Source organism: Vicia villosa, linkage group LG3, assembly GCF_029867415.1.
Source record: "Vicia villosa cultivar HV-30 ecotype Madison, WI linkage group LG3, Vvil1.0, whole genome shotgun sequence".
NCBI classification, from domain to species: Eukaryota; Viridiplantae; Streptophyta; class Magnoliopsida; order Fabales; family Fabaceae; genus Vicia; species Vicia villosa.
In genome coordinates this window covers 133,750,327-133,777,664 of record NC_081182.1, presented here as the reverse complement: position 1 = coordinate 133,777,664, position 27,338 = coordinate 133,750,327, and the positions used below count along the sequence as shown (strand labels likewise).

The window sequence follows — 27,338 nt, the reverse complement described above, 5'->3', positions numbered from 1 at the left end:
CGGTACGAAGTGAGAGGGACATAACTAGGACCACGAGGCCACAAATTAATGATAACTCATTTGATGGTTCACAATCATCAAGTTTGCAAGTACAAGTTTTGCTTCTCGTAGCCACATGTCTCAGGCATCCACTTCACAAAGCCATGAGTCCCCAGATAATGTAGTAGACGCTAAAGTTCCTGAATCTCCTGAAGCTTGGGAGGAAGTCAGTTCCATATTAAAGAATTATCCAAGAGGCCCATTTGACACCTCATTACTTCATCTCTATGCAGATCATGCTGCTAAGTATATATAGGAATGAGAGTTGTATTTTTTTCTTTTGTAATACGTATGTTTTCAACTAATAAAATCTATACTGATGATAATTTTCCTTTTTACAAGAGTGTACATGTTTGAAATCGGTAAACCACGAGCGGAAGATATTAGAGCTGAGGCACTCGATTGCTAATTGGTTTCATAATGTTCTCCACTATTCTGATTTTGCGGGTTTATCTTCTAATGCGTACATGACCATATCTCACAACATGCATGCGACTTTTGTAGAGTAGTGGAATTCAGAGAATTCGTCTTTCCACTTTCCTATAGGAAAAATGACCATCACCTTGGATGAAGTCTCTTGCCTCCTCCATCTTCCAATAAGGGGAAAATTATTAAACCATAGAAGGATCGATCGAGAGGAAGGCGTTGACATGATGGTCACCCATTTGGGGGTAGGCCCGGTTGAGGCCTCACAGAAGGCAGTTGACACAAGAGATGCGCATGCTAGGTTTAGGTTTTTTTTTGGAAAATCTTTATAAAGACTGAAGGTGATGACATGCAATTTGAATACCATCAGACTTGCAGATTGAAGTGTTAACACTTGTTCTTGGTTGTCACGTCCATTTTTGTGAATAAAAGTGCAACCTATGTCGATGTTGTCTACCTTAAGTACTACATCGACCTGACTGTGATTCACGAGTACAACTGAGGAGCCGATAGTTTGGTCTACCTATATTCGAAATTGAGCAAGAGTTGTCTATGGAAAGACAAAGCAGATGACAGGGAGTTGCAAAATGCTTATTGTAATTTACTATGACTAATATTTTCATAATTCATTTGTTACACTTGTTATTAATAGTGTACTTGAACCATTTTCAAGGATCGATCATTTCCCATTTCCCTCGCATCATTGGGTGTGAAGTTGTGCCTGCCTACAAAGAGGATTTGTCGCGCGCTGCCACCTATTACATATAGGGGGAATATTGTTGTCGAGCCATTCAGAGTGCATCTTGACTGTCTTATAACATATGACATTTTCTTCTACCCATACAGTGGTCACCGTGAGATGCGTCCATTTGACGTCCTATCCATATACACCATATGACTACCATCTATGTCATCTCTTATGTATCCTTATATTCCCGACTGAGTGATGCAGAAATTTGGCTATCTGAAGATTATTCCGAGACCCCCCCTAATAGTTCGCTCTTCCCACCATCTGCGGCAGAGATCTCAATTTGATACTTGACAATTTCAAGAGTCACTTGGGTCCTGAACAGTATCGCAGGGTTTTAGCTCGTATACATTGGGCCTATATAGACGTCTATATGACATGGTTCTATAAGATGTCACACCCTATCATGACACCAGAACCTCCTAAAAAGCCACCTAGGCCAGCTAACCAGAAGTTACTTAAGGCTCAAGAGGACCACATTGAGGATGTGATGATGGTGTATCGACGTGTTTAGGAGATGGGTAGAGCAGGCATATATGCAGGACTCTTTGAGGATGATAGTCCCTAGTTGGCCCTCGTAGAGAACACGGATGCCGAGTTATGAAATATTGTGCAGTACATGTGGAGGAGGAAAAGGCAGGAGTTTTGACAAACCCAGTAATTTATGTTTGGATGTATTATTTTTTGTACTTTTGGACAAATATTATAAATGATGTTGACTTTTGAATTAGTGTAAGACTTTTTACTTTCATTTAACTTTAGTGAAATTTAACTTTAGCTTGATTTTATTTTGATTTTACTTTAATATAAGTTGACCTAAAAAAATTACAATGTCAAGACAATGTGCTCTTATGAAATAATTCAGGAGGTTTCTGGAGATGCATCTCCGAAAAAATCTCCCTTGTAATTAACACGCTTGCAAAAACTTTTAAAGGACTTCAGGAAAAATTTCGGAGATGCATCTTCGGAAACCCCTAAATAGAAAACAAAGATGTATTTCCAGGTCATATTTTGTTCAAAATAGGGTGGATCTTAGAATAATGCATTTTGATGGGATTTGGGTGCGTGTGATGCAAATAACTAAAGAAATCAAGTAAATATTCTTAAATTAACATATGAATCTAGAAAGAGTAAACTACAAAAAATAGAACAATCGAAAGTGATTAAATTAAAGATAGGACTCAAATTCATACATTTTTAGGAGACTCGTCATCTCTGTGACTTGGATATGTGAGTTTTAAAGATGAAAATGTGAACCCCATTACAAAAACGAAATATACTTATATACTATGTACACCAATAATTGTCAACAATATTTATATCTTCAGAATTCGACATATATCTTCTACACGGGTTTTTGTCTTCTGATGTGTTTCCACGTGTATTTGATTCTCAAATCGCTTCAAATCGTTACTGTTGTCGAAAACGTCTTCAAGTCACCTAATCATATTTTTCGAAAACTCCACTTGTAGAATTTGTGACTTCGTGTTGGCAATATGACTTAGCTACCTATACCAAGTATTTATATCCATCTCATATCTCACATTCATGTCGAAAAGGTTAACTCGAAAATCTCATGTTAACAGACCGAGACTATATTGTTGGAGGCGAATATAATAATCTTTGAATTATAAATTGATCATCAATATATTTTTTAAGAATAAAAAAAAGTTGTTCCAAATTAGTATAGATGCAATATATATAAAACAAATGTATATAGCAATATATAAATAAAGTTAAGCATATATTTCGAAATAAATTCGATATTAAAGACAAAATTAGTAAACGCTTTAAATACCAATGACTTTGTGTCTGTAGAAAGGACAATTTGGGGTTTTCACACATTTGCCTCTTTTTGTGTAGATACAAACATATTTGTGTTGTTGCGTAAAGCATGATACTATAACCAATTTTGTGTCACACACACTGTCACTTCCCTAAGAAAAAGAAATTGATCAAAAACACAAACACCACAACGCCATGGAAATGAGGGAATGTTTCATGCTTTCACCTGCTGGTGATAGTGAACCAACTCTCAGAACTGCACATTTTCTCAAACCTATTGCAAACTCCATTCATGAACTTAATTTCCACTTCAACCTTGACCCTTCTTCTTCTTCTTGTTCTGTTTTTGAACCTAAAGAATGTTCTCTGAAAATCAATTTCAATGGCTGGCGCTACCCACAGACGAAATGGGTTAGGTGGGTTGATCAACTTAAGCCAAAGTATGAATCAGTTTGGAAAATTGCTGGAATCTATGAACCTATTATGAGTACTAAGAGCCGCATAATGAAGAATCAAGACTTGCTTTATGGGGTTGTTGAGAAATGGTGCTGTGAGACTAATACCTTTGTGTTTCCCTTTGGTGAAGCAACCATCACTTTGGAGGATGTTATGGTTTTAGGGGGCTACTCTCTATTTGGTGATCCTGTTTTCACATCACTTCAAGATCAAGAAATGAAGGAGATTGAAAAGAAGCTCGTCGACATTGAAAGACTCGAGAGGAGTAAGAAAGGTATGGCTCCTTCCACATCAATGTGGATGGATATTTTCATTGATAAAAGCAGTGAGATTGAGCATGAAGCATTTCTTGTTACTTGGTTGTCAATTTTTGTTTTTCCTCACAAATACTATGTGGTGAAAACTTGTTTGTTTCCTATTGCTGTTCATCTTGCTAGAGGGAATACTATTGCTCTAGCACCTGCTGTTTTGGCTAGTTTATATAAGGATTTGAGTTTGTTTAAGGAAACAATTGTAGGTTTTAAGAAATGTTCAGTAGGAGGTGATAGATCTCCCATGGTGTGGGAGGTTAATTTACAATCACCCTTTTACTTGGTTCAAGTTTGGGTGTGGGAGAGGTTCAAAAATTTGCAGCCACAACCCAAGATGCTCAATAAGGGAGACCATGTATTGTTGAGGTGGCATATGGTTAAGGCTTTAGAAACTGACGATGTGAGGTTGGCATTAGAATCGGCTACTGATGATTTTCTTTGGCGTCCATATGTTAGATATGCTGATAATTGTGGAATGTTTTATCCAAATGATGAAGTTTCGGTACCGTTTAAGAAAGATTTGGATAAACAAATGCTCTCTTTTGTTCTATGCTTGAGAGTTTCTGAGCTAGTTGGATTTGAAACTATAGAGCAATATCTACCACATAGAGTTGCGATGCAATTTGGAATGGATCAAGATGTTCCTGGTTATGTGTCTCGATTCAATGAGACTAAAGAGCTTGCTTGGAAAAATTACACGAGACCCTTATCTGATACAAGTTTATATTTTCCATCTAAATTTTTTGAGGCTGATGTTTCTACACGTTATACAATGTGGTGGACGAAATCTGTATTGGGGCCTCAGGGTTTCGTTAAGAATGTTGTCCCAAGGAAAAAGAATGTCGGGTCATCAAAATGTAGTCCTGTCGCTGAGCTTTCACTTGAGTTTCCTCTAAAACTTGTTGACCCTGTTACTCTTGAAAAATCTTGTGATGATGGTTCAAAAACTAGCAAGGGTGAAAATATTGTTTATGATGATGTTCCTTCTGATTTTATCCCTAAAGTTTTGACATCTATGTTATCTGAAAATTCTGTTGAGGATGGTTCGAAAGCTGAGAAAAAAGTGGATGCTGATGCTTCATCAAGTCAACCACAAAAACACGACACTCCGAGTCCTTTGATATCTGTTGAAGATTGTAAGCATGTGTCGGAAGATGTTGAGTCTAAAGATGCGAATGAGAGCAAAGAAGCTAGGATGTCAAGCGACGGAATCTGCGAATCCGGGACACGGGAAGAAAGCTATAGCACTTTATCTGAAGAAAGTATAGCAGAACTTGAACGGAGAATTAGCCGACTCGAAAAGGTGCATGCAAAACTGAAGGCGACGAGGTTAGGCTTCAGTTGAATACAATATTCTCTTTTTAGTACTATGTTAAGGAAAAAGCGTAATCGTTAAGGTTGTTTTGTAAGTAACATCATCCTAAATAAGTGCTTTGTACATACATTGTAGGTAGTTTCTGTGATAACAACTTGACAGAAATGGAAATCAACGAAACCGGGAATTTCTTGTGCAGGATTTGATTTTGAGGCTTACGTTGACAGTTTAGTAGAATTAGTTAAAGATGGCAAGGTTTGGTCACAGTTATAAACATGATTACAGTACTAGTTAAGCTACATTGCAAGAATGTTAATTGAAACAGAAGACCAAATGAAACATGAACATTTTAGGATAATAATGTTGGGACTCAGTTTCTGCTTTTACTTGAATATTACATAGAAACATAGTTATTAGTTATTAGAAAACACTCAACTTCATCAAAGTTAGCCACAAATAGTAATGGACCTGCTTTTTCTTTGATTTTATCTTGCTGTTGATTTGATGCTTGCTTTGTTACCTGTTATTTCTAAAGTTACTACCTCTTGGTTACAGATTTTCTGTTTAACCTTTGCTTTGCATGAAATTTTTCTATGTGAACCTTTGTTAAGCGTGAAATTTTTTCCATTTTGGCCAATTTGCGGGTTGATGAGATCCTTTTGTGGATGTTTTATGCACGATAGTTATAGACACTTAGCGAATTCTTCACAACCCAACTTCAATTCTTTGCGCCAATGCTCAGTTTATCTTTCCATATTTAAAGCCATTTGTTCTTAAACTCATTAAAGAGGGGCGAGCAATGGGGCTAGAGTATGTCACTTTGGTCATTGAGAGGTGGGTGGGTGCTAAGTAACTCCTAGAACCTCTTTTTTCGCCAAGTTCATACTGGTGAGAAATCCTCCTACCACGAATAGGGAGGTGGAAAAATTCTTTCACATTCTTATATAAGGGGAAACATGTATCGAGTCAATCAATGGAAGTGATCTTCAGTTTGTCACCTCCATCTTCTGGACTTTTTTATTTTATCTTTTGTTGTCTGCCGCCACCTCATTTTCCTTGAAGGGTTTAGGGAGACAGGGGCAATAACTTTGATGCCTAGAAGAGCCTTCTCTCCTACCTGCAAACTTTTTGAAATCCTTTTTTGTATCAATATTTCAATTTTGTCCTTCCACGCGTTGGTGTTGCAGTCGTTGCTCTTGTGAAACCTGCAATGTTTTAGTCTTGTTAACTCTGCATGATGGAACTGGCCTGGGAATAAAATGTCTTTTCTTTGAAATCAGCACTCACATATTTCGAAGATACATTCTATGGATGTGGTGAACAGGGTGCTATGGCTGAATCTTCTTGAGGATTTCATGAAGTCTTTTTCCTCATTCTTCTTGTTCTTGCAGTAGATACCGTGTTGATACTTTCTTGAGGTGTATCTTCGAGATGTATCTTTCTCTAGACATCATGTTGATGCTTTCTTGAGGTGTATCTACGAGATGTATCTTTCTCTATATGTCAATCAACCTCACATGTTTGTCCCCTTTTCTCGGCCTTTCTCGCATTGAGATTCTCCTTGTACATGATGCATGCTTAGGCCACAAATAAAATATCATTTTGATCCCTTTGGTGGCTTGAGTCCAATTTCTTTTGCGAAGAGACTTTCAGGAAGAAGTCTCGACTCCAATAGGTAGACTTTTATTTCATCGTTGTCGTATTTGACCAAGATAGCCTCCTTATAGAAGCGGGAAATGTAATTTTACAGTGGCTTCTCTTTCCCTTGGACTGACAACAGAACATTGTGAAATGGGAAGTTAAATGTTGGCATAGTTCTTCCTAGGATCCAAAAGAATTGGCTCATACACTCTTGAAACACATCGTAGGTCCCTCCTCGAGGGTTACTTGCTGTTGTTTTATTCTTTAGGGGTTGTTGACGAAAATGTGTGTTTCCTCCTAAAAGAAAGGAAATCGTTGGCCCTTACTTAGTGTGCCACGGATCCGTTGGCCCTTATTTAGCGTGCCACAGATTCGTACCGACCAATATAAGTTGGCTCTTGATGATTAAAACTGAACAAGAGACTCTATAGATTAATGGTACGAGAGTGTGGTACTTGATGACACTCGGTTATTACATGTTTTTTTTAGATTATTTTACTTTAATTTTGAATGCTTTTTATTTTAAACGTTTACGTTTTTGTAAGATTTTAACAAGATTCCAAAAAATTATGGACAAGATTGATATATGTCGTAATCATCCTAACCTAACAAGTTCTGCAATATTTTCATTGTATAAGTTAGGATGACATGAATGGAGAAGACTTAAATACACTAATTAGAAGAAGAAAAAAAACAAAATTGGCAAAATTTCATAAATCTAAAATTCTTTGCAACTCAATGTTAAAAAAACATGTCACACCTTTTAGAAATAAACATGTTTTTGGTGATCTCACTTTAGACGTATCAACATAATGGAAAAAATGCCACACACATAGAGTATTGTGGTGCGTTGTGCGACCAACAGTGCCATGTGAGCATATAATCACATAAAAATGGCGCGCACTTAGGGCACCGTGACACGTTTGTCCGAGATCCATTTTAAATATAAATTCTCAAACTTGTTCAATTGCAAGAGTTCGATTTTCATCACTTTGGATGCCGATCTTTCATGGAGGGTTTCATCCCTCTTATTTTGTAATGTTATTTAAATCTCTTTTCATCTCTTTTGCCATAAATTTTCTAAAAATGATTGTTTAGTTTAGTTTCAATAGGCCTCTTTAAATCAGTTTTTATTAAATATGTGTGAATCATGTGATCTGTTTAGTTATGTTTGTTGTAATGATATACCTATATTATTATTCAACAATTATTTGTGACTAAAGTTTTTTGTTACTTTACTAATGAACAAATTGATATCAAATCGTAGTTAAGAATTAATTGTAGATTAACAGTAAATTGAAAATAAAATAATTTATATTTTAATAAATTCTTGCAAAATTAAATTTAACAAAATATTTTAATATAAAAATAACGTTTAATCTTAAAAATTAAAAATTCTAATTATAAGTAGAATTAATTCTGAAAAACAAAAAGTATTTCTGGTCAAGAGGAAACAAACATGTTAAAATCGATTCTGAATTTTGCTTATTCATTATTCATTTTGGACCCAAACATATACTAAATCTATTATATTTTTCATAATATGAGATTTTAAGTTCTACTAAATCAATTGTATTTAATTGTTACTTAAACCACACCTATAGATTAAATTTTTATACACTCTTTCACGACTATTGAATCTAATTCTAAAGTTTTAGCTTAATTGTAAAAAAATATTATTTAAATAATTTTAATTGACATTGAGATGGAAATAGAAATGTGTAGATATTCTCATATAGGATTCGGTTGGTTTTGGTCAAATTTGTTATCCGACCCAATCAAATTTCATAAATTTGGTATAAAAATGAAGAAAAAAAAAAGTATATACGCTCAATTCAACCATATAACGTAACATTATTTATTATTAGTTGGATTAAAAAATGAGACATCCTCATATCCTCTATATTAGGTGAAAAATCATGAGAAAGATAAAATATATACAAAACCCTACATTGTTATGACAGATAAATAATGGATAATAAGAGATGAGAGCCATAGTTTAACATAAATGACTCAATTTTGTTATTTCTGGTTTGTCACATTTGACCAAGTCTTCATCCTTTTTTCCAAATTCAAAGAGGCTATTGAAGAAAAACAAAGAAGAAAACAATAAAAAAAAAATAAAACCATGTTGAAATGATAAGATTCTCCGAATCTTGAATATCAACGTGGTTTTAAATTTTAATCAAGAACATCTAAAACAGATATTTTGATTTATGAGGTTTGTTGATTTTTTACAAGGTTGTTTGTTCTAGCATTGGATTATAGAGCAAACATTTGCATGCTGCATGCATGCAGATTATGGATTTGGAAAGGTTAAGGTTTTGTAAATTTGAGGTTTCTTTGTATTAAGGTTTGTTTAAGGTTGGTGGAAAATGAGTTGTTTTCCATGTTGTGCTTCACAAGAGAGAATCAACAAGAGATCATTGAAGAAGAGTATTAAGGAATACCATGAAGCAAAAACTTTAACCTCATTTGCTAATATCTCTTTTAAAACTGGTAAATTAATCTCAAAATTTCATTGTTTTTGTTAATCTTGTTCTTAGCTTTCATAAAATTTGATTTCATTCATAGTTTTCATCATAACCTTTTTCCGGAAAATTTGAACAATTTTTATATTGTAGATAGTGGCAAGAGAAGGTTCATTGCAGATGAGATAGCAAAGCTTGGAAAAGGGAATGTTACCTCGAAGGTATTTTCATATCGCGATCTATGCAACGCGACTCAGAATTTTCATCCTCCGAATATGATTGGAGAAGGAGGTTTTGGAAGAGTATACAAAGGAAAGATTAAAAGCACGAATCAAGTATTACGTCAACCGAATTCTCTTTGCAATGTTTTGTTAATCGATAAAGCCTAAACCCTAAATAAGTGCTTTTTTACGTTACAGGTTGTTGCTGTGAAGCAGCTTGACAGAAATGGATTTCAAGGAAACAGAGAATTTCTTGTTGAGGTTTTGATTTTGAGTCTTTTGCATCATCAAAATCTCGTGAATTTAGTAGGTTATTGCGCCGAAGGTGACCAGAGGGTTTTGGTGTACGAATATATGGAAAATGGTTCCTTAGAAGATCACTTGCTTGGTAAGTAAGTAATTGTCATTATAAGTGCTTTTTAATTAACATATAAGTGATTCCTGTAAGAACAATTTGAAGAATCTTACCATGTCATTATGTAATAATGAGAAATTTTATTTTATCTGACCGACAACAATTGCGTATCAGATATAACTCCGGGCAGAAAGCCGTTGGACTGGAAAACTAGGATGAAGATTGCAGAAGGAGCAGCAAAAGGGCTTGAATATCTACACGAAGAAGCGAACCCTCCAGTGATATACCGTGATTTCAAAGCGTCAAACATTTTATTAGATGAAAGCTACAATCCAAAGCTTTCAGACTTTGGACTTGCAAAACTCGGCCCGACCGGTGATAAGTCACATGTATCCACCAGAGTGATGGGAACTTATGGCTATTGTGCTCCTGAATATGCATCAACGGGACAATTAAGTACGAAATCGGATGTGTATAGTTTTGGAGTTGTGTTCTTGGAGATTATCACGGGAAGAAGAGTCATCGACAATTTGAGACCGTCAGAAGAACAAAATTTAGTCATTTGGGTATGTTCTCGAACCTTAGACACTCCTACACCAATGAAATTAAGTTTGAGATGAAAGTTACTACCATATAAACGATACCGAATTTTATGCTAATGTAACATTATTCACTATGTAATTTATGTTTCTTCTATTTTTTTTTAGGCACAACCTCTCCTAAGAGATAGAAATAAGTTCACAAAAATGGCAGATCCATTGCTAGGAGATAACTACCCTACAAAGGGTCTATATCAAGCTCTAGCTGTTGCAGCAATGTGTCTTCAAGAGGAAGCTGATACGCGGCCGTTAATCAGCGATGTAGTTACCGCTCTTGAATTTCTAGCAAACAAGATAGATGAGGAGGGAGAAAAAGTTACAAAAGAGACTTTTGCTTCTCAAGGTGGAAATCATGAATCAAAAGTTGTAAATAATGATGATGATAACGACGATGAGGATGGTGACGACGACAATGATGATGATGATGATGAAGACGAGGATGAGTACGAGGATGGTGATGACGACGATGAAGAGGATGAGGATGGAGAAAATGGTAATGATAATGATAATGATAACGATAACGATGATGACAAAGTTCATAGAAGATATAGTGAATGAAATTTGTTTTGCAAAGTCATAGCAGATTGAAGTTTCAATCCTAATAACATGCCATTCAATTTTATGAATATGGCTTGTGTTAAGATATGAAACATGTCAACAATTAGCTTAAATCTAAAAGCTTGATCACTTTGTTAAGATAATTGTATCCATTCTTGCACCAAGTTCTGTAATCAAGAGATCATACCAGAATTCAATATTTTTTTCAATATCATTATAGTCTTCATTCAGAGGGAGTTTCTAGCTGTAGCACTGACACCTCTGAAAAAAAGTGTGTCTGTGTCCGAAACAGACAACGTAGTTATTTTTTCAAATTATTAACAGTGCGACGAGTCAGTGTCAGTGTCGATTTTCAGTGTCCGCGCTTCATTGTTAATAGCTCATGAATCAAAAGGTTTCAACTTCCATAGAAATATTTTAATAACTAATAACTAAAGTCAATGGTTTATAACTATTGATTCAAATAACAGATTTACACCAATATAGTGTAACACAATTGACAGATAACTATGTTTTCTATTCAATAACCAAATAAAACAGAAGAGTGAAATACCAACATTAATATCCTTCAAATCCACTTTTGTCAAGTTGCTTCACATCAGAAACCTGCAATGTATGTAACAGAACACTTAATTAGGATGATGTGATTAACAAAACAGCCTTAAGTAATCAATTATTTCATATTCGATTAATCCAATAAAAAAATTCACCTTACACGTTTTGATGCTAATCATGCACTAACCTTTAATGAGAACCACTCATAGGCCTTGCATTACCTTCCCTGGATTTTCTGAGGGCACAAAATGACATAGCAAAACTTCAGAACAAGGGAACATATAATTTCGTAAGATCACAATTATTAGACAAAAATATATATTATTAAGAAAGAAAATCGCCGTTACCGACTATCTGAGGTTTGAACTTTGAACCACTAGGTTCCAATATGCTAATGACAGGTACATATATTTAACAGTAATAATGTTATCAACTAAGGACTAACCTTGCCATCTTCAATTCTCTATGAAGTTTCTCGAGTCGGATAATTCTCTCTTCAAGTTTCGCTATGCTTGCGTCCGATAAATAGCTATAGCTCACACCTTGAGTCTCCGGTTCGCACATTCTCTCACTTGACAACCCAGCTTCTTTGCTTTCATTTGCATCCTTAAACTCATCATCTTCCAGCACATTCTTACAAACTTCAACAGATATCAAAGGACTCAGAATCAGAGTGTTATGTTCTCGTGATAGACTTGAAGTAGCCTCAGCATCAGCATTGGCATCAACATTTTTCTCAGACTCCAGACCATCTTTAACAGAATTTCCGTCTTTAAATTTAACATCTTCCGACACAGTCTTACAATCCTCAACAGCAGATAACAAAGGAGTCAAAGTGTTATGTTCTGGTGGTAGACTCGATGGAGCATCAGAATTTTTCTCATCTTTCAAACCATCTTCAGCAGAATTTTCAGATGACATGGTTTTCAAAACTTTAGGAACATCATCATCAACAAGTTTAGGAAGAGGAAACAAAGCAGCATGATGAGGTCGAAATTTCAATGACCTTGCACTTCTCTTGCGCCGCACAACGTTCTTATTGAAACCCTGAGGACCCAATACTGATTTTTTCCACCACTTTGCATAACGCGTGGTAACATCGGCCTCAAAAAATCTAGATGGAAAATATAAACTTGTATCCGATGAGGGTCTGGTGTAATTGTTCCAAGCAACCTCTTTAGTCTCATTGAATCTAGACACGTAACCAGGAACATCTTGATCCATTCCAAATTGCATCGCAACTCTATGTGGTAGATATTGCTCTATACATTCAATTCCAACTAACTCAGAAACTCTCAAGCACAGAACAAATGAGAGCATTTGTATATCCAAATCTGTCTTAAATGGTACCGAAATTTCATCATTTGGATAATACATTCCACACTTATCGGCATATCTAACATATGGACGCCAAAGAAAATCATCGATAGCTGAGTCGAATGCAAACCTCACATTGTCAATTTTCAAAGCCCTAACCATATTCCACCTCAACAATACATGCTCTTCCTTGTCGATCAAGTTAGATTGTGGTTGCAAATTTTTGAACCTCTCCCACACCCAAACTTGAACCAAGTAAAATGGTGATTGTACATCAACCTCCAACACCAAAGGAAGTTCAACACCTCGTACTAAACATTTCTTGAAACCTACAATTATTTCCTTAAACAAACTCAAATCGTTATATAAACTAGCCAAAACAGCAGGTGCCAAAGCAATACGATTCCCTCTAGTAAGATGAACAGCAATAGGAAACAAACAACTTTTCACCAAATTGTATTTGTGAGGAAAAACAAAAACTGACAACCAAGTAACAAGAAATGCCTCATGCTCAATTTCACTCCCTTTATTCATGAAAATATCCATCCACCTTGATGTGGTAGGAGCCATACTTTTTATAATCCTCTCCTGTCTTTCAATGTCATCGAGCTTCTTTTCGACCTCTCCCATTTCTTGATCTTCAAGTGGTGTGAAAACAGGATCACCAAATAGAGAGTAACCCCCCAAAACCATAACATCCTCCAAAGTGATTGTCGCTTCAGCAAAGGGAAACACAAAGGTATTTGTCTGAGAACACCATTTCTCAGCAACCCCATAAAGCAAGTCTTGGTTTTTCATAATGCGGCTCTTAGTACTCATTATAGGTTCAAAGATTCCAGCTTTTTTCCAAACTGATTCATATTTGGGTTTAAGCTGATCAACCCACCTAACCCATTTTGTGTGTGGGTAGCGCCAGCCATTGAAGTTGATTTTCAAAGGACATCCCTTTGGTTCCAAAACAGAAGATGAAGATGAAGGGTTAAGGCTAAACTCATGAATGGAGTTAGAAATGGGTTTGAGAAAATGAGCAGTTCTGAGAGTTGGTTCACTATCACCAGCAGGTGAAAGCATCCAATCTTGCCTCATTTCCATGGTATGAAGCTCGGACATTTCGAAAAAGACCCCGACACTAACACGGGACACTGGTAATAATTTGGACAAATGAATAAATTAAACGTAATCACAAGTGTCGGTGAGGAGTTTGATACCGACAAAAACACTTATTTTTTCAAAGGTGTTTGTGCTAGTAGTTTTCATTAAAGTATTATAGTAGAGTATTTTTGAAATGGGGTTGGAACTTAGGAACAAGGAGTCTTTTAGAAATGGTTGATTATTATTGAAACAAATTTTGCAGGTAAGGTACACATACGCAGTGGCATTGTTGCGCTAAAATTGGCATAATAGCATGCTTTTTGAAACTTCCACTCACAAAAAGCAAATTGTCCTTTGCTCAACATGAGAAACGGATTTGCACGGAAAAGGGCCCACAGAAAATAAAAGGATGGTTTGTTCATGAAATTTATGTCATTTTGATTGGTAAAGAAATCAATTTTTAATGAAAAGTAAGATGACATTTTAAAAAATTTATATGATAATTATATGAAATTTTGGTTGGTAAAGAAGTTAATTTTGGTTGTTTACGAATTTTTTTTTTTTCATGCAAAAGTGATTTCTTTACCAACAAAGAAAGGTGTTACAGGAAGAGGTTCCTTGTGATTCAAGTAATGTAGAATAAACTAGATATGATGAGAGGTGAATTCTTATCTATCCAACTTAAAAAATTGGGTAAAGTTACCTTCAATGTAAAATGTCTTATAAACAACCAAAAAGTATACTATTTAATAATTAATTAAATAAGATAAAACTAAATGATGTAATGTGATTGGTGGAAGGTACACTATCCAACTTTTTGTGATGGGTAGAAAAGTTGTCCCCATTATGAAATAGTTATCATTAGGGGTGCTCGTGGACGGATAATTAATGTAATCAATCCACATCCAATTAATAACCATTTACTATAACCGAATATAAAACTAATCCATATAAATGGTTATATTCTTACAAAACCGGTTTATCCATAACCATAACCACAACCGATTTATCCATAACCACATTTTATAGCCGGTTCTAAAGTTATAACCAAATTTTAATTTAAAACCAGTTTCGGAAACCCTTATGTGAAACCTCAACCTTTCTTTCTTCACAAAGAGTTATTCCTCCATATTATCATCCTTCATCTTCCACATTCCAAAACAGTTTTATCATTACTCTTAGATATATAACCGAGCATACTTGCAGTGTCATTTTCGATTACGCCGTCACTTTGCTAATCCCTATGTTTTGGATTTGCAGGCTGTAGCAAGCATTGTTTCTACGATTCATTTGAAATAAAGATTCTTCTTTGGCTTCCTGAAAGTTTGAACAGTAGAAGTAGAAATCATGTTGGCTGGTGTCAATATACAATGGAGAATATGCTTGAAATTATGGGTTATGCTTGCGCAAGTTTTGTCGAAATTATAGATATTATAATATATAAATAACATAATATTTTATATTAATTTTATTTTAGTTAGGTCTAATTAAAAAATTAAATTTATCCTAATATATATATATATATATATATATATATATATATATATATATATATATATATATATATATATATATATATATATTAAAATGAAATGTATAAAATTATTTTTATAAAATATTACTGATATTTATTTATTGTAAGGTCCAACAAAAAAATAGAATACAATAAAATATTAAAAATTAAAAATAATTTTTGATTTAATGTGATTGCAATTTTTAACTTCTTATTAATAATAGTCTAAGCATTATGGTCTATTTGCACGTAGTTTTAAAGAGTAGTTTGTTGGTATAATGAATCAACACACCTGTTTTCTTTGATATAGAAATTGTTTTGTAAAATAATTGGTATATTATTGCAAAGTGAAGTTTAATTTTTTATATTTTAAGTTCAAATGTTAATAAATAACTCTCATTGATTGATGTATTTCATGTTGATTTTATGTTTGAGTGATATTTATATTAAATATTAATAAATATAGAAATTGTAGATATTATAATATGTAAACAAAATATTTTATATTAATTCATAGAACTAAGGAATATTTTAGTTAAGTCAAATTAAAAAATTAAGTTTATCGATATATATATATATATATATATATATATATATATATATATATATATATATATATATATATATATATATATATATATATATATATATATATATATATATATATATATATATATATATATGAGGAGGGATCAAATTACACCCGAAAGAGTTACACCACGAGTTACACTCGTTCAATAACTACATTTCAAATTAATATTTTTTAAATTCAACCGTTGGATTGAAACATAATATCATATAGATCATACCTATAAAGTTTGAGCTTAATCTATAATGATTTACTATGTCATTGAATTACATCAAAATTAACGTTATATGAAAGCTCATTTTGACGTTAATCTTTGGATATCTTGATCGTATATGTCATACCCCAAAATTTGCCCATCATATTTCAAAATATTCTGACTCACCCGATCTTTAAATGCTCAAAGATACCCAAGAAAGAAAGATGCAATCTCTCTCCTAAACAACTACCTCTAAATTAGGGTTTTGGATTCAATCAAGGAATTCGAACTTCTGATACCTCAAATGGATTTCATGACTTCTCATATGTCTCATAATACCCTCATGGCAAGTTTCAAGCTCTGATTCTTCAGATTGCTCAATCAACAGCTCAAACGATCAATAATCGACTGGTTGACCTAAAAGTCAAACCATGGTAGACTCAATTGAGATGAAACCAAAAGGAGCTTTTAGAGGACTCTTTAAGCTTTCCAAAAAGTCCTAGAACACTTCCATACCCCAAAAATTGAAGGAGATAGACCTTGTCAAAGTTAGGCTATTTTTGAGGGAAAAAATGTGAAGAAACTCAAATATTTTACAAATGGGCCTAAGACATTTTGATTCAAACTTGATCCAAAAGCCATCCAAGGCCCCAAACATGATTTCTACGAATTGTTTGATTTTTATTTTTATGAATTATTAATTAATTAAAAGTGATAAATAATTCATATAAATTATAGGAAATCAAATATTTGATTTAGAAATATATGGGAATCAAATCCAATTACCATTCATACCAATATACTCAATCAAATTTGTGCAAATAGGATTAAGAGAGATTGAATCAAATTTTGGCCAAGTTTAGAAACAATTTCAAATCAAATTTTCCAAGTTTACAAAGATTGATTCAAGTTGATTTTCTTCTATTTTTACTAACCTAATTCAAGCTCCTATATAAACCTAATCATTCAGCAAGCCAGGGGGGATTTTTTTTTTGACAAGGGTTGCAGCTACCCGAGCCCTCACAAAAACGCAAAAAACTCAAAAAATTTGGATTTTGTTTTTAACAATTGAAGCCGATTCAAAGTGTTGCAGAATTTCAACCGTGTTCCTGGACGTTCCCTGAAGCATTCCACATCATTTCCCAGCCGTAAAGCATCAAGAATCGCACCCTATACGTCCACGGTTTGCTTGAAATTTTTTAGTTTCGATTACGGCTATTTGTGCATCATAAATCAATTTCGATTGCATAATATTGTTTGGTGTGATGCTTGCAAGCTATTGGTAATGTTTAATTGAATTATAGGTTTGTATATAACGATACACCATAGTTAGGGTTAGGAAGCTCTGAATTGGGGATCGTGAATACAGCCAAAATCAACCCAAACCGAGGCCGCCAACGCGTTTAGAATGAGATTCTGAATCGAAACCGGTCCTTAATTGTTGTTTATCTATTGTTTTGGATGAATTTCGTATCTACAGGTATTAGCTATGGCGTACTTTCGCAGCTGAGTGGTAGCGCGTTCGTAGCGAAGGGATAACAGCATCACGAAGAAGAAGACTGCAAGGCGCGCAGTCTGTTTGTTTTAAAATTTCAAAGACGCATGTTTTGTATATATTATTTCACGTTTGCCTTATTGCCAGCGAATGATATTTGGCGGAGTGGTACGCGCAGCAACGTTCACGACATCCGCGCATTAGGGAGAGGGTTCGATCCCTGCTCCTACACATAATTTTTAGGAATTATCCCACTACTGATCCCATGCGCCGCATTCATAGGGTTTTCAGTACACCCTCAAGCGTCAAACCGTCGGATCATCAGCATTCCATATCCAATGCATCAGAACGTGCAAGTCTATCATAGTCCTCCATCCATGTGCAGCATACGATTAAGCTAAGACTCTTTTAGTTTTTTTTTGTTTTTTTACAATTAGTTTTATTATTTATTTCATCTATTTGTTTTTATGTATACATATATCCTTTAAAAAATTTAAAACAAAAATAAAGCTTTGTGTTCAAAACGCTTTTTTTACTAAGAAACTTAATAAATAAATCAAAATATATTTATTGGATTTATGCCTTTAATTTGATTAAATTGTTTGTTTAATTAATTATAATTTTTTATTCATTAACCAAAATATATATTAGGGTTAGAAAATTTAATCAGAACTTTGTTATAGCCGATTTAATTAATTAGGTTGAAAACCAATAATTAATTAGATTGAAAACCAATAATTAATTAATTCAATTTTTATTTATTCTATTAACCAGGTTAACTTGTGCCCTAATCAGGGTTCACAAGAATTTGCTCTACACTAAAGTCTTTCTTTTTTCTATGCCTTTCCAGGTTTGCTTTTCAAATGCCTTCCGACCGCGCGCCACGCCGCCAAATCAAAAGCTAAGTTTCTATTTCCCTTTTCTTTAAAATATTATTTAACTTTTATTTTTATTTTTTATTTTTTTGCCCTTTCGCCCGAAATAGGGTTTGCCTTGAATTAGCCATACACTCACTACATCCTTTTTCTTTATGTCCAACTTTTCAGGGTTGTCATAAAAAACCTCCGCCCATCAACCTTCATCAACCGAAGCTAAAGGTTCGTCAAGCCGCCAAAGCTACGGACGTTGGTAACCCTAAACCCTATCTATTTTTATTATTACCTATGCCAAACCCTATTAAGGGATCCGCTGGTTTCTTATTCCCTTCCCCAATTATTATGTAACTGTTTACTGGTTGTATTGATTGGCCTTGAAGGCACTTAAATTGTGATATTATTTTTACTGCGTGGTTAGTAATCTTAGGGAGTGCAAACCATGAACTGAACATAGATCACCTAACTACAAGATAAATGTAATCGAAGTTAACCACGTGATTGTTGCACCCACACACCTTTAGGGTAATCCCTCTGGTTGCCTTTATTATTGTTACCTTGTTGCCTTTAAGTGTACTAAATAGTCAAGTCCCTCGATTCCGAGGATACCTAAAGCAAATGTTGCCCTCAGTTCATTATCATCAATGTTGTCCCTCGATGTTGCCTCGGTAAAATGATGATTTGTCCCTATTGCTAAGGTATCCTCGCATGATGCCTAAAAAGATTAATGACTATTATATCCTTCCCTTAGACTACCTGCCCTCTTTATGGCAAGGGACAGTCTTGTGGCGAACGATTACTCGATGACCCTTCAACCTCCAAACGAAAGGCTTCCTGCCCTCTTATGGCAAGGATAGACCCTTTCATTCTGAAAGGCTAAAAAGAGACCTATTATCTGAGTTTAAGGTAATTGCCCCTAATTGCCTTGCAATGCTCAAACTTTTATTATATTCTTTCTCATAATTTTTCAAAAAGGCAACGCTTATTCACAAGCTAAAGTCCCTATCTCTTTCATCTACATTTTCTAAACAAACGAGCAAGCAAAGCAATTAAGAGCCCATGGAAAACCATGGATGCAAAGGGTGCCTTACACCTTCCCTTTGCATAAATTACCCCCCGAACTTAGATTTCTTTTAAAAGGTTTTTTCTGTTTCTTTTTGCCTTTCCGAATCTGTTTGGATAAAATAAAAGTCGGTGGCGACTCTTGCTTACCGCGACATTTCGATCGATAAAAAGTCAGTTCACCGTGTTACAGAACTGGCGACTCTGCTGGGGACTTTTCGATAAAAGAGGGGTTACCTTAAAAGTTTAGGAATCACTTAATTGTTTTCTATTGTTTGATTTGCTTGTTTTATTTAAGGGGCGTTTTGGGAATTAACTGATGGACGAATCCTATTCCCGGATTCAAGTACACTTAAGATTAGGAGTGGCATAGTCATGGCGACCTCTTTCACATATGTGGGAGATGAGTCAATATGAAGTTCACACTTGAGTTAGGACTCCATAGCATATGCACACCTTTCTCAAATGAGGGGGGTCTATGTATGTGTCTGTGGGTGCGCCGGAGCTCAAGGACCTTTAGTTACCCTTAACCCATCCTGGCCTTTAGGAACGTAGTGGGGGGACTACTCTTGACAAATGTTAAGAACTAGTCGCTACCCGATGCTACAATTCAGATAGGTTCTTTCTCAAAGTATCATTGCATGGTGCAAATGCATCATGTCCGAGGGTGCTTTAGAAGGGCTGACAATTCTGGATAACTTGTAGAACCCGTTGCTGAAATCTCCTTATCCATAGAAATACCCTTGGGAAGGACACCTGATCAGACTCCATGCAAGCCATAAGCCAAAAAATTGTGTGACTTGTGTGACTTGCGTGACTTGTGTGACTTGTTTGCGTTTGCTACTAACCTTCACTTCTTTGGAGGTTTTGTTGAAAGGATTTGTTTGTCCTTATCATCTCACACTGAGTCTAACGAGCTGCATTCGCATAACATACTAACATTTGTTTCCTTGCAGGTTTTGTTAAAGGACTTTTTTGCCCTTCCTATCCCACGTTGTGCTTAATGCATTGCACTCGCATGACATCATAAGCATAACACGATTTAACTAACCCTTTCAAGGATCTTAAAGATTTAGGGCGCACAATTTCAGGGACTATTATCAAGGACTGAATCCCCATCTAAGGGGCAAAAGGATTTATTTTCCTCTGGCCACGTACCTTCCAATTCAAAGACTCAGTACCTATCAAGGGGCAAGAGGATTTATTTTCCTCTAGCCGTGTACTTTCAAATTCAGAAGTATCCCTGAATCAGAGGCTATGACCCACTGGATATGGTGAGCTTGATTCCCATAGAAGAACACCCAAGAATCAGAATTTTTCAAACAAAGATGCTACCAAGTCATTTCTAATGTTTCTAACTAAATTCCGTAAAGATCCTTGAAAACATTACATTTGCATTCATCACATTGCATAACAGGTTTCCGCAATAAGTTTCCCATTCTCTCTCGCTGTTTATTTCAGCACAACTGAAATCTCGAGCAATCATTCAAAAAATCTTCAGGCTCGGAATACCCGATCCCAGACTTTGATTCTGAACTCACCCAAGGGGCAAGAAGAATTGAAGGCACTCCTATTCTTGGGGTACAATTACAATGCGAGATGCGCTTATTATTCGAACAATCCTGGTTATGGTGTAAAGGATGGTAGACCGTTGAAGCGTGCCATTAAAGATTTAATCATGACACTCAAATCAGAAAAGACCACGGCAATGAAGTCACGACAACTGAGTCACGACAACAAAGTCACGATAATGGAATCACGACAACTGAGTCACGATAATGGAATCATGACAACTGAGTCACGATAATGGAATCATGACAACTGAGTCACGATAATGGAATCAAGACAACAAAGTCACGACAACTGAGTCACGATAATGGAATCACGACAACTGAGTCACGATAATGGAATCACGACAACTGAATCACAACAATCAATTCACTCATATGATCCAGACGCTCAGGGCAATCGAGCCAACGAATTCTAACACTTACTATAAACCCAACGCGAGGTGCGCGTACCATTCCAACAGTCCTGGACATTACACAAACAATTGTTGGACACTGAAGAATAAGATCCAAGACATGATCAATGCTGGTGAAGTTGAGTTCAACTCTCCTGAAACTCCTGTGGTGATCGCCGCTCCCATGCCTAGTCATGACAAGACTGGTTGACGTCTAGACGGACGAACTTTTGGATCATTAGATCTACTTTCATTTGCAAGTTTACTTTCTGTTTGTTTAAACATTCAACTCATGATAGACATTATATGTTTTAATAATCATCATCAGTGCATTGCATATGTTTGTCTTGAATAAATTATTTCGCTATCACTCATCTAAACTGCATCTTTACTTTGCATATGCTTTATGATACTCAACTCCTGCTAAAGCTGTATACCTTTTGAGGGAGGATGACGAAAACGATACCGCAATCTCATACAGTATGCTTTTGAGCGGACTATGCTGACGATGTACAGGCATTGTTTCAATTCCTAAACAGTGGAGATATAAGGATGATAATCCCTCGTCAACCCCTTTGAGCCTAAGGAGTAGAAGTTTCTTTTTGTACAAAAAAACCGCATTTTTAACCTGGGGCAGGGTAGTTCTCAGTTATTTTGGCTGTGCATTCTATTTTAAGAGAATCACTCTGTACACCTTTCAACAAAGGTTTCAATCACAAGCGTTCATCCGTACACATCAAAGAAGTGTTGGAGATGTCAATCAAAAGCCAATGATGGTTCATCAATCATTAAGCAAGGCAGTCAATATCTTTCAAAAAAAAAATGAATAAACATATGTACAAAGAAAAGCCTGCTAAGTCAAAAAACAAAAAGATGACTTAGGCAAAAATCGAGGCATCCCGCTGACTGTAACCTTAAAATAGACAGTTCAGGCAAAAGTTAGGGATATCAAAAGATGAAAAAAGAGAAGTCAATAAATTCCTGAACGACACAATGTTGTGACTACCGAAAGGAAGAAGTGACTGCCATCTCAAAAATTCTCTTTGCTTGCGAATCATCATCATTATCAAAGGTGCAAATCCAAAAGTCTCTTGGAACCTGAATGCATAAGCCGAATTAACTGAGTTTAGGACTGAAGATCATCACGAAGAGGGGTGGGGATAAATAAACTTTGAGCCTTTATACTTTGTTTCTTAAACCGTGAACCAAGCCACGTTACAACCCTTGAAAGTCCTAATTGAAGCATGGTTAGTTCGAAAGCATACTGTCACCAAAAAAAGGTATCCTGACTCCTTAAGGTTTACCAAAAACGAGGAGTCGGTATTTCATTCTTACAAACATCACATTATTACAAATATCATTTTTTTACAAGTGTCGTGTTTTTGCATCTCATGTTTTAAAGGTTTTTCAAAAATTCAAGACAAACGTATGCATTGCATCTCATGAATTCATTATTAAACATATTCTGCTACATAATTTCAAATGTTAGCATCAGAAAGAACTTGCACAGGGTACAACTAATGACCGAAAGTTATCCCGACAGACAAGATTACGCCGAGAAGCAATGTATCCTACGCATACAAGGGGCACGACACGCTTTGCCCAATTAATCTGGGGCAATCCGGTCAAGAATCTCTCAAATGCCAGAAAGTCAATAGGCATACATCCCAAGTGGGTTTCAAACTATTTCCCGATCAATCTGGGGCAATCAAGTCAAGATCCCAAGAATCTTAAAAGCAAAAACAGTCAGGGGCATCGTCCTAAGTTTATGATTACTAGGGGCATGTCGCCCATAGTGCATATCTCAAAAAGTCCTCGCGAGGCGAATCTTTCCAAAGTTCCTACTAGCTGGGGGCAAATCTACGCAAGTCCAGTTTGACATCTTGATCAATACTCAGTGGCGTGCCCTGAATCAAATGGTAGTTACTATAATACTGGGGGCAACTTTCAAGATGCCCATGTCTCCCCACAGAGCCCGGTTCGTAAAATCACATCCCCACAGAGTAATCATTAAGAAGATATCTCCAAATGCTCTTGTCCAATAAAAGACATAGCTCCTCAACATAGTTGACATCTTCAACACTACCGGTTCTCCAACACTTTGCTCTTCTCCAACATGGCTTACTAGTATATTTCACCCCCAATCAGGATACATCAAGTTACTTTCATCCCCAAGCGGAAACCATGAATCCCCAGCTGAGCATCCTCAAGACAAGATCAAACATCAAACTCACAATGATATAGAGATTTATCTTCTCAATCGAGATGTTCCGAGAAGCACAGATCATAATCATACATCATAAATCATAAACACGCATCATAAGTCATAAACATATTTATACATCACATACACATTCCTCATTTATTTTGAGAAGCACATAGTTCATGCACCATAACATTACATAAAAAAGCTAACAATGTTTGACAGGTACATTACAAAGAAGCGAATCTTATTCAAAGCAACGCCTGACGCATGGCGCTCCAGACATCTACGGATGCAATTTGGATAAGTCTAACGCATGATTTATTCTTTGACCTAACGCACGGTCTTCCAGACATCTACGGATGCAAATTGGGTAGTCTAACACACGACTTATCCATCAACCTAACGCACGGTTTTCCAGACATCTGAGGATGCAATTGAGAATAGTCTAACGCACGATTCATTCTTCGACCTAACGCACGGTTTTCCAGACATCTACGGATGCAAATTGGGTAGTCTAACGCACGACTTATCCATCAACCTAACGCACGGTTTTCCAGACATCTGAGGATGCAATTGAGAATAGTCTAACGCACGATTCATTCTTCGACCTAACGCACGGTCTTCTAGACATCTACGGATGCAAATGGGGTAGTCTAACGCACGACCTATCCATCAACCTAACGCACGGTTTTCCAGACATCTGAGGATGCAATCAAGATTAGTCTAACGTACAACTTATCTTCAGCCTAACGCACGGTTTTCCAGACATCTACGGATGCAAACAGTCTAACATACGACACATTCTATCTGTAAGCCCATCTCCGGCAAAAGTCCCTATCTCAGCTAGGGCAAATTCTTGGGTATTCTAGTGTTCAATCCTCTTCTATCTTCAGATTCCGACAGGCACACATACCAGTCTACATCTTCAGATATAAGAAAATTGAACAGGGGCAGCTGTCATACCCCAAAATTTGCCCATCATATTTCAAAATATTCTGACTCACCCGATCTTTAAATGCTCAAAGATACCCAAGAAAGAAAGATGCAATCTCTCTCCTAAACAACTACCTCTAAATTAGGGTTTTGGATTCAATCAAGGAATTCGAACTTCTGATACCTCAAATGGATTTCATGACTTCTCATATGTCTCATAATACCCTCATGGCAAGTTTCAAGCTCTGATTCTTCAGATTGCTCAATCAACAGCTCAAACGATCAATAATCGACTGGTTGACCTAAAAGTCAAACCATGGTAGACTCAATTGAGATGAAACCAAAAGGAGCTTTTAGAGGACTCTTTAAGCTTTCCAAAAAGTCCTAGAACACTTCCATACCCCAAAAATTGAAGGAGATAGACCTTGTCAAAGTTAGGCTATTTTTGAGGGAAAAAATGTGAAGAAACTCAAATATTTTACAAATGGGCCTAAGACATTTTGATTCAAACTTGATCCAAAAGCCATCCAAGGCCCCAAACATGATTTCTACGAATTGTTTGATTTTTATTTTTATGAATTATTAATTAATTAAAAGTGATAAATAATTCATATAAATTATAGGAAATCAAATATTTGATTTAGAAATATATGGGAATCAAATCCAATTACCATTCATACCAATATACTCAATCAAATTTGTGCAAATAGGATTAAGAGAGATTGAATCAAATTTTGGCCAAGTTTAGAAACAATTTCAAATCAAATTTTCCAAGTTTACAAAGATTGATTCAAGTTGATTTTCTTCTATTTTTACTAACCTAATTCAAGCTCCTATATAAACCTAATCATTCAGCAAGCCAGGGGGGATTTTTTTTTTGACAAGGGTTGCAGCTACCCGAGCCCTCACAAAAACGCAAAAAACTCAAAAAATTTGGATTTTGTTTTTAACAATTGAAGCCGATTCAAAGTGTTGCAGAATTTCAACCGTGTTCCTGGACGTTCCCTGAAGCATTCCACATCATTTCCCAGCCGTAAAGCATCAAGAATCGCACCCTATACGTCCACGGTTTGCTTGAAATTTTTTAGTTTCGATTACGGCTATTTGTGCATCATAAATCAATTTCGATTGCATAATATTGTTTGGTGTGATGCTTGCAAGCTATTGGTAATGTTTAATTGAATTATAGGTTTGTATATAACGATACACCATAGTTAGGGTTAGGAAGCTCTGAATTGGGGATCGTGAATACAGCCAAAATCAACCCAAACCGAGGCCGCCAACGCGTTTAGAATGAGATTCTGAATCGAAACCGGTCCTTAATTGTTGTTTATCTATTGTTTTGGATGAATTTCGTATCTACAGGTATTAGCTATGGCGTACTTTCGCAGCTGAGTGGTAGCGCGTTCGTAGCGAAGGGATAACAGCATCACGAAGAAGAAGACTGCAAGGCGCGCAGTCTGTTTGTTTTAAAATTTCAAAGACGCATGTTTTGTATATATTATTTCACGTTTGCCTTATTGCCAGCGAATGATATTTGGCGGAGTGGTACGCGCAGCAACGTTCACGACATCCGCGCATTAGGGAGAGGGTTCGATCCCTGCTCCTACACATAATTTTTAGGAATTATCCCACTACTGATCCCATGCGCCGCATTCATAGGGTTTTCAGTACACCCTCAAGCGTCAAACCGTCGGATCATCAGCATTCCATATCCAATGCATCAGAACGTGCAAGTCTATCATAGTCCTCCATCCATGTGCAGCATACGATTAAGCTAAGACTCTTTTAGTTTTTTTTTGTTTTTTTACAATTAGTTTTATTATTTATTTCATCTATTTGTTTTTATGTATACATATATCCTTTAAAAAATTTAAAACAAAAATAAAGCTTTGTGTTCAAAACGCTTTTTTTACTAAGAAACTTAATAAATAAATCAAAATATATTTATTGGATTTATGCCTTTAATTTGATTAAATTGTTTGTTTAATTAATTATAATTTTTTATTCATTAACCAAAATATATATTAGGGTTAGAAAATTTAATCAGAACTTTGTTATAGCCGATTTAATTAATTAGGTTGAAAACCAATAATTAATTAGATTGAAAACCAATAATTAATTAATTCAATTTTTATTTATTCTATTAACCAGGTTAACTTGTGCCCTAATCAGGGTTCACAAGAATTTGCTCTACACTAAAGTCTTTCTTTTTTCTATGCCTTTCCAGGTTTGCTTTTCAAATGCCTTCCGACCGCGCGCCACGCCGCCAAATCAAAAGCTAAGTTTCTATTTCCCTTTTCTTTAAAATATTATTTAACTTTTATTTTTATTTTTTATTTTTTTGCCCTTTCGCCCGAAATAGGGTTTGCCTTGAATTAGCCATACACTCACTACATCCTTTTTCTTTATGTCCAACTTTTCAGGGTTGTCATAAAAAACCTCCGCCCATCAACCTTCATCAACCGAAGCTAAAGGTTCGTCAAGCCGCCAAAGCTACGGACGTTGGTAACCCTAAACCCTATCTATTTTTATTATTACCTATGCCAAACCCTATTAAGGGATCCGCTGGTTTCTTATTCCCTTCCCCAATTATTATGTAACTGTTTACTGGTTGTAT

The 27,338-nt window shown here is 35.6% G+C and overlaps 3 protein-coding genes across 3 annotated transcripts; 2 read left to right on the top strand and 1 right to left on the bottom strand.

Moving 5' to 3' along the window:
- Positions 1 to 3,119: 3,119 nt before the first annotated feature.
- Positions 3,120 to 5,570, top strand: LOC131662427 (uncharacterized). Its single transcript, XM_058932211.1, has 2 exons — positions 3,120 to 5,094; positions 5,216 to 5,570. Exons 1-2 carry the CDS (start codon positions 3,194 to 3,196, stop codon positions 5,217 to 5,219), a joined length of 1,905 nt encoding a protein of 634 aa, XP_058788194.1. The 5' UTR covers positions 3,120 to 3,193; the 3' UTR covers positions 5,220 to 5,570.
- A 3,187-nt stretch (positions 5,571 to 8,757) lies between these two features.
- Positions 8,758 to 11,139, top strand: LOC131662428 (probable serine/threonine-protein kinase PBL23). The gene is made up of 5 exons (XM_058932212.1): positions 8,758 to 9,220; positions 9,346 to 9,527; positions 9,612 to 9,801; positions 9,943 to 10,334; positions 10,476 to 11,139. The coding sequence occupies exons 1-5, from the start codon at positions 9,097 to 9,099 to the stop codon at positions 10,923 to 10,925; spliced, it is 1,338 nt and encodes a 445-aa protein (XP_058788195.1). The 5' UTR covers positions 8,758 to 9,096; the 3' UTR covers positions 10,926 to 11,139.
- Positions 11,140 to 11,633: 494 nt separating this feature from the next.
- On the bottom strand, positions 11,634 to 13,978 carry LOC131662426 (uncharacterized). Its single transcript, XM_058932210.1, has 2 exons — positions 11,926 to 13,978; positions 11,634 to 11,715 (listed from the first exon to the last, which is right to left on the bottom strand). The coding sequence occupies exons 1-2, from the start codon at positions 13,905 to 13,907 to the stop codon at positions 11,670 to 11,672; spliced, it is 2,028 nt and encodes a 675-aa protein (XP_058788193.1). The 5' UTR covers positions 13,908 to 13,978; the 3' UTR covers positions 11,634 to 11,669.
- Between the last annotated feature and the right edge of the window lie 13,360 nt (positions 13,979 to 27,338).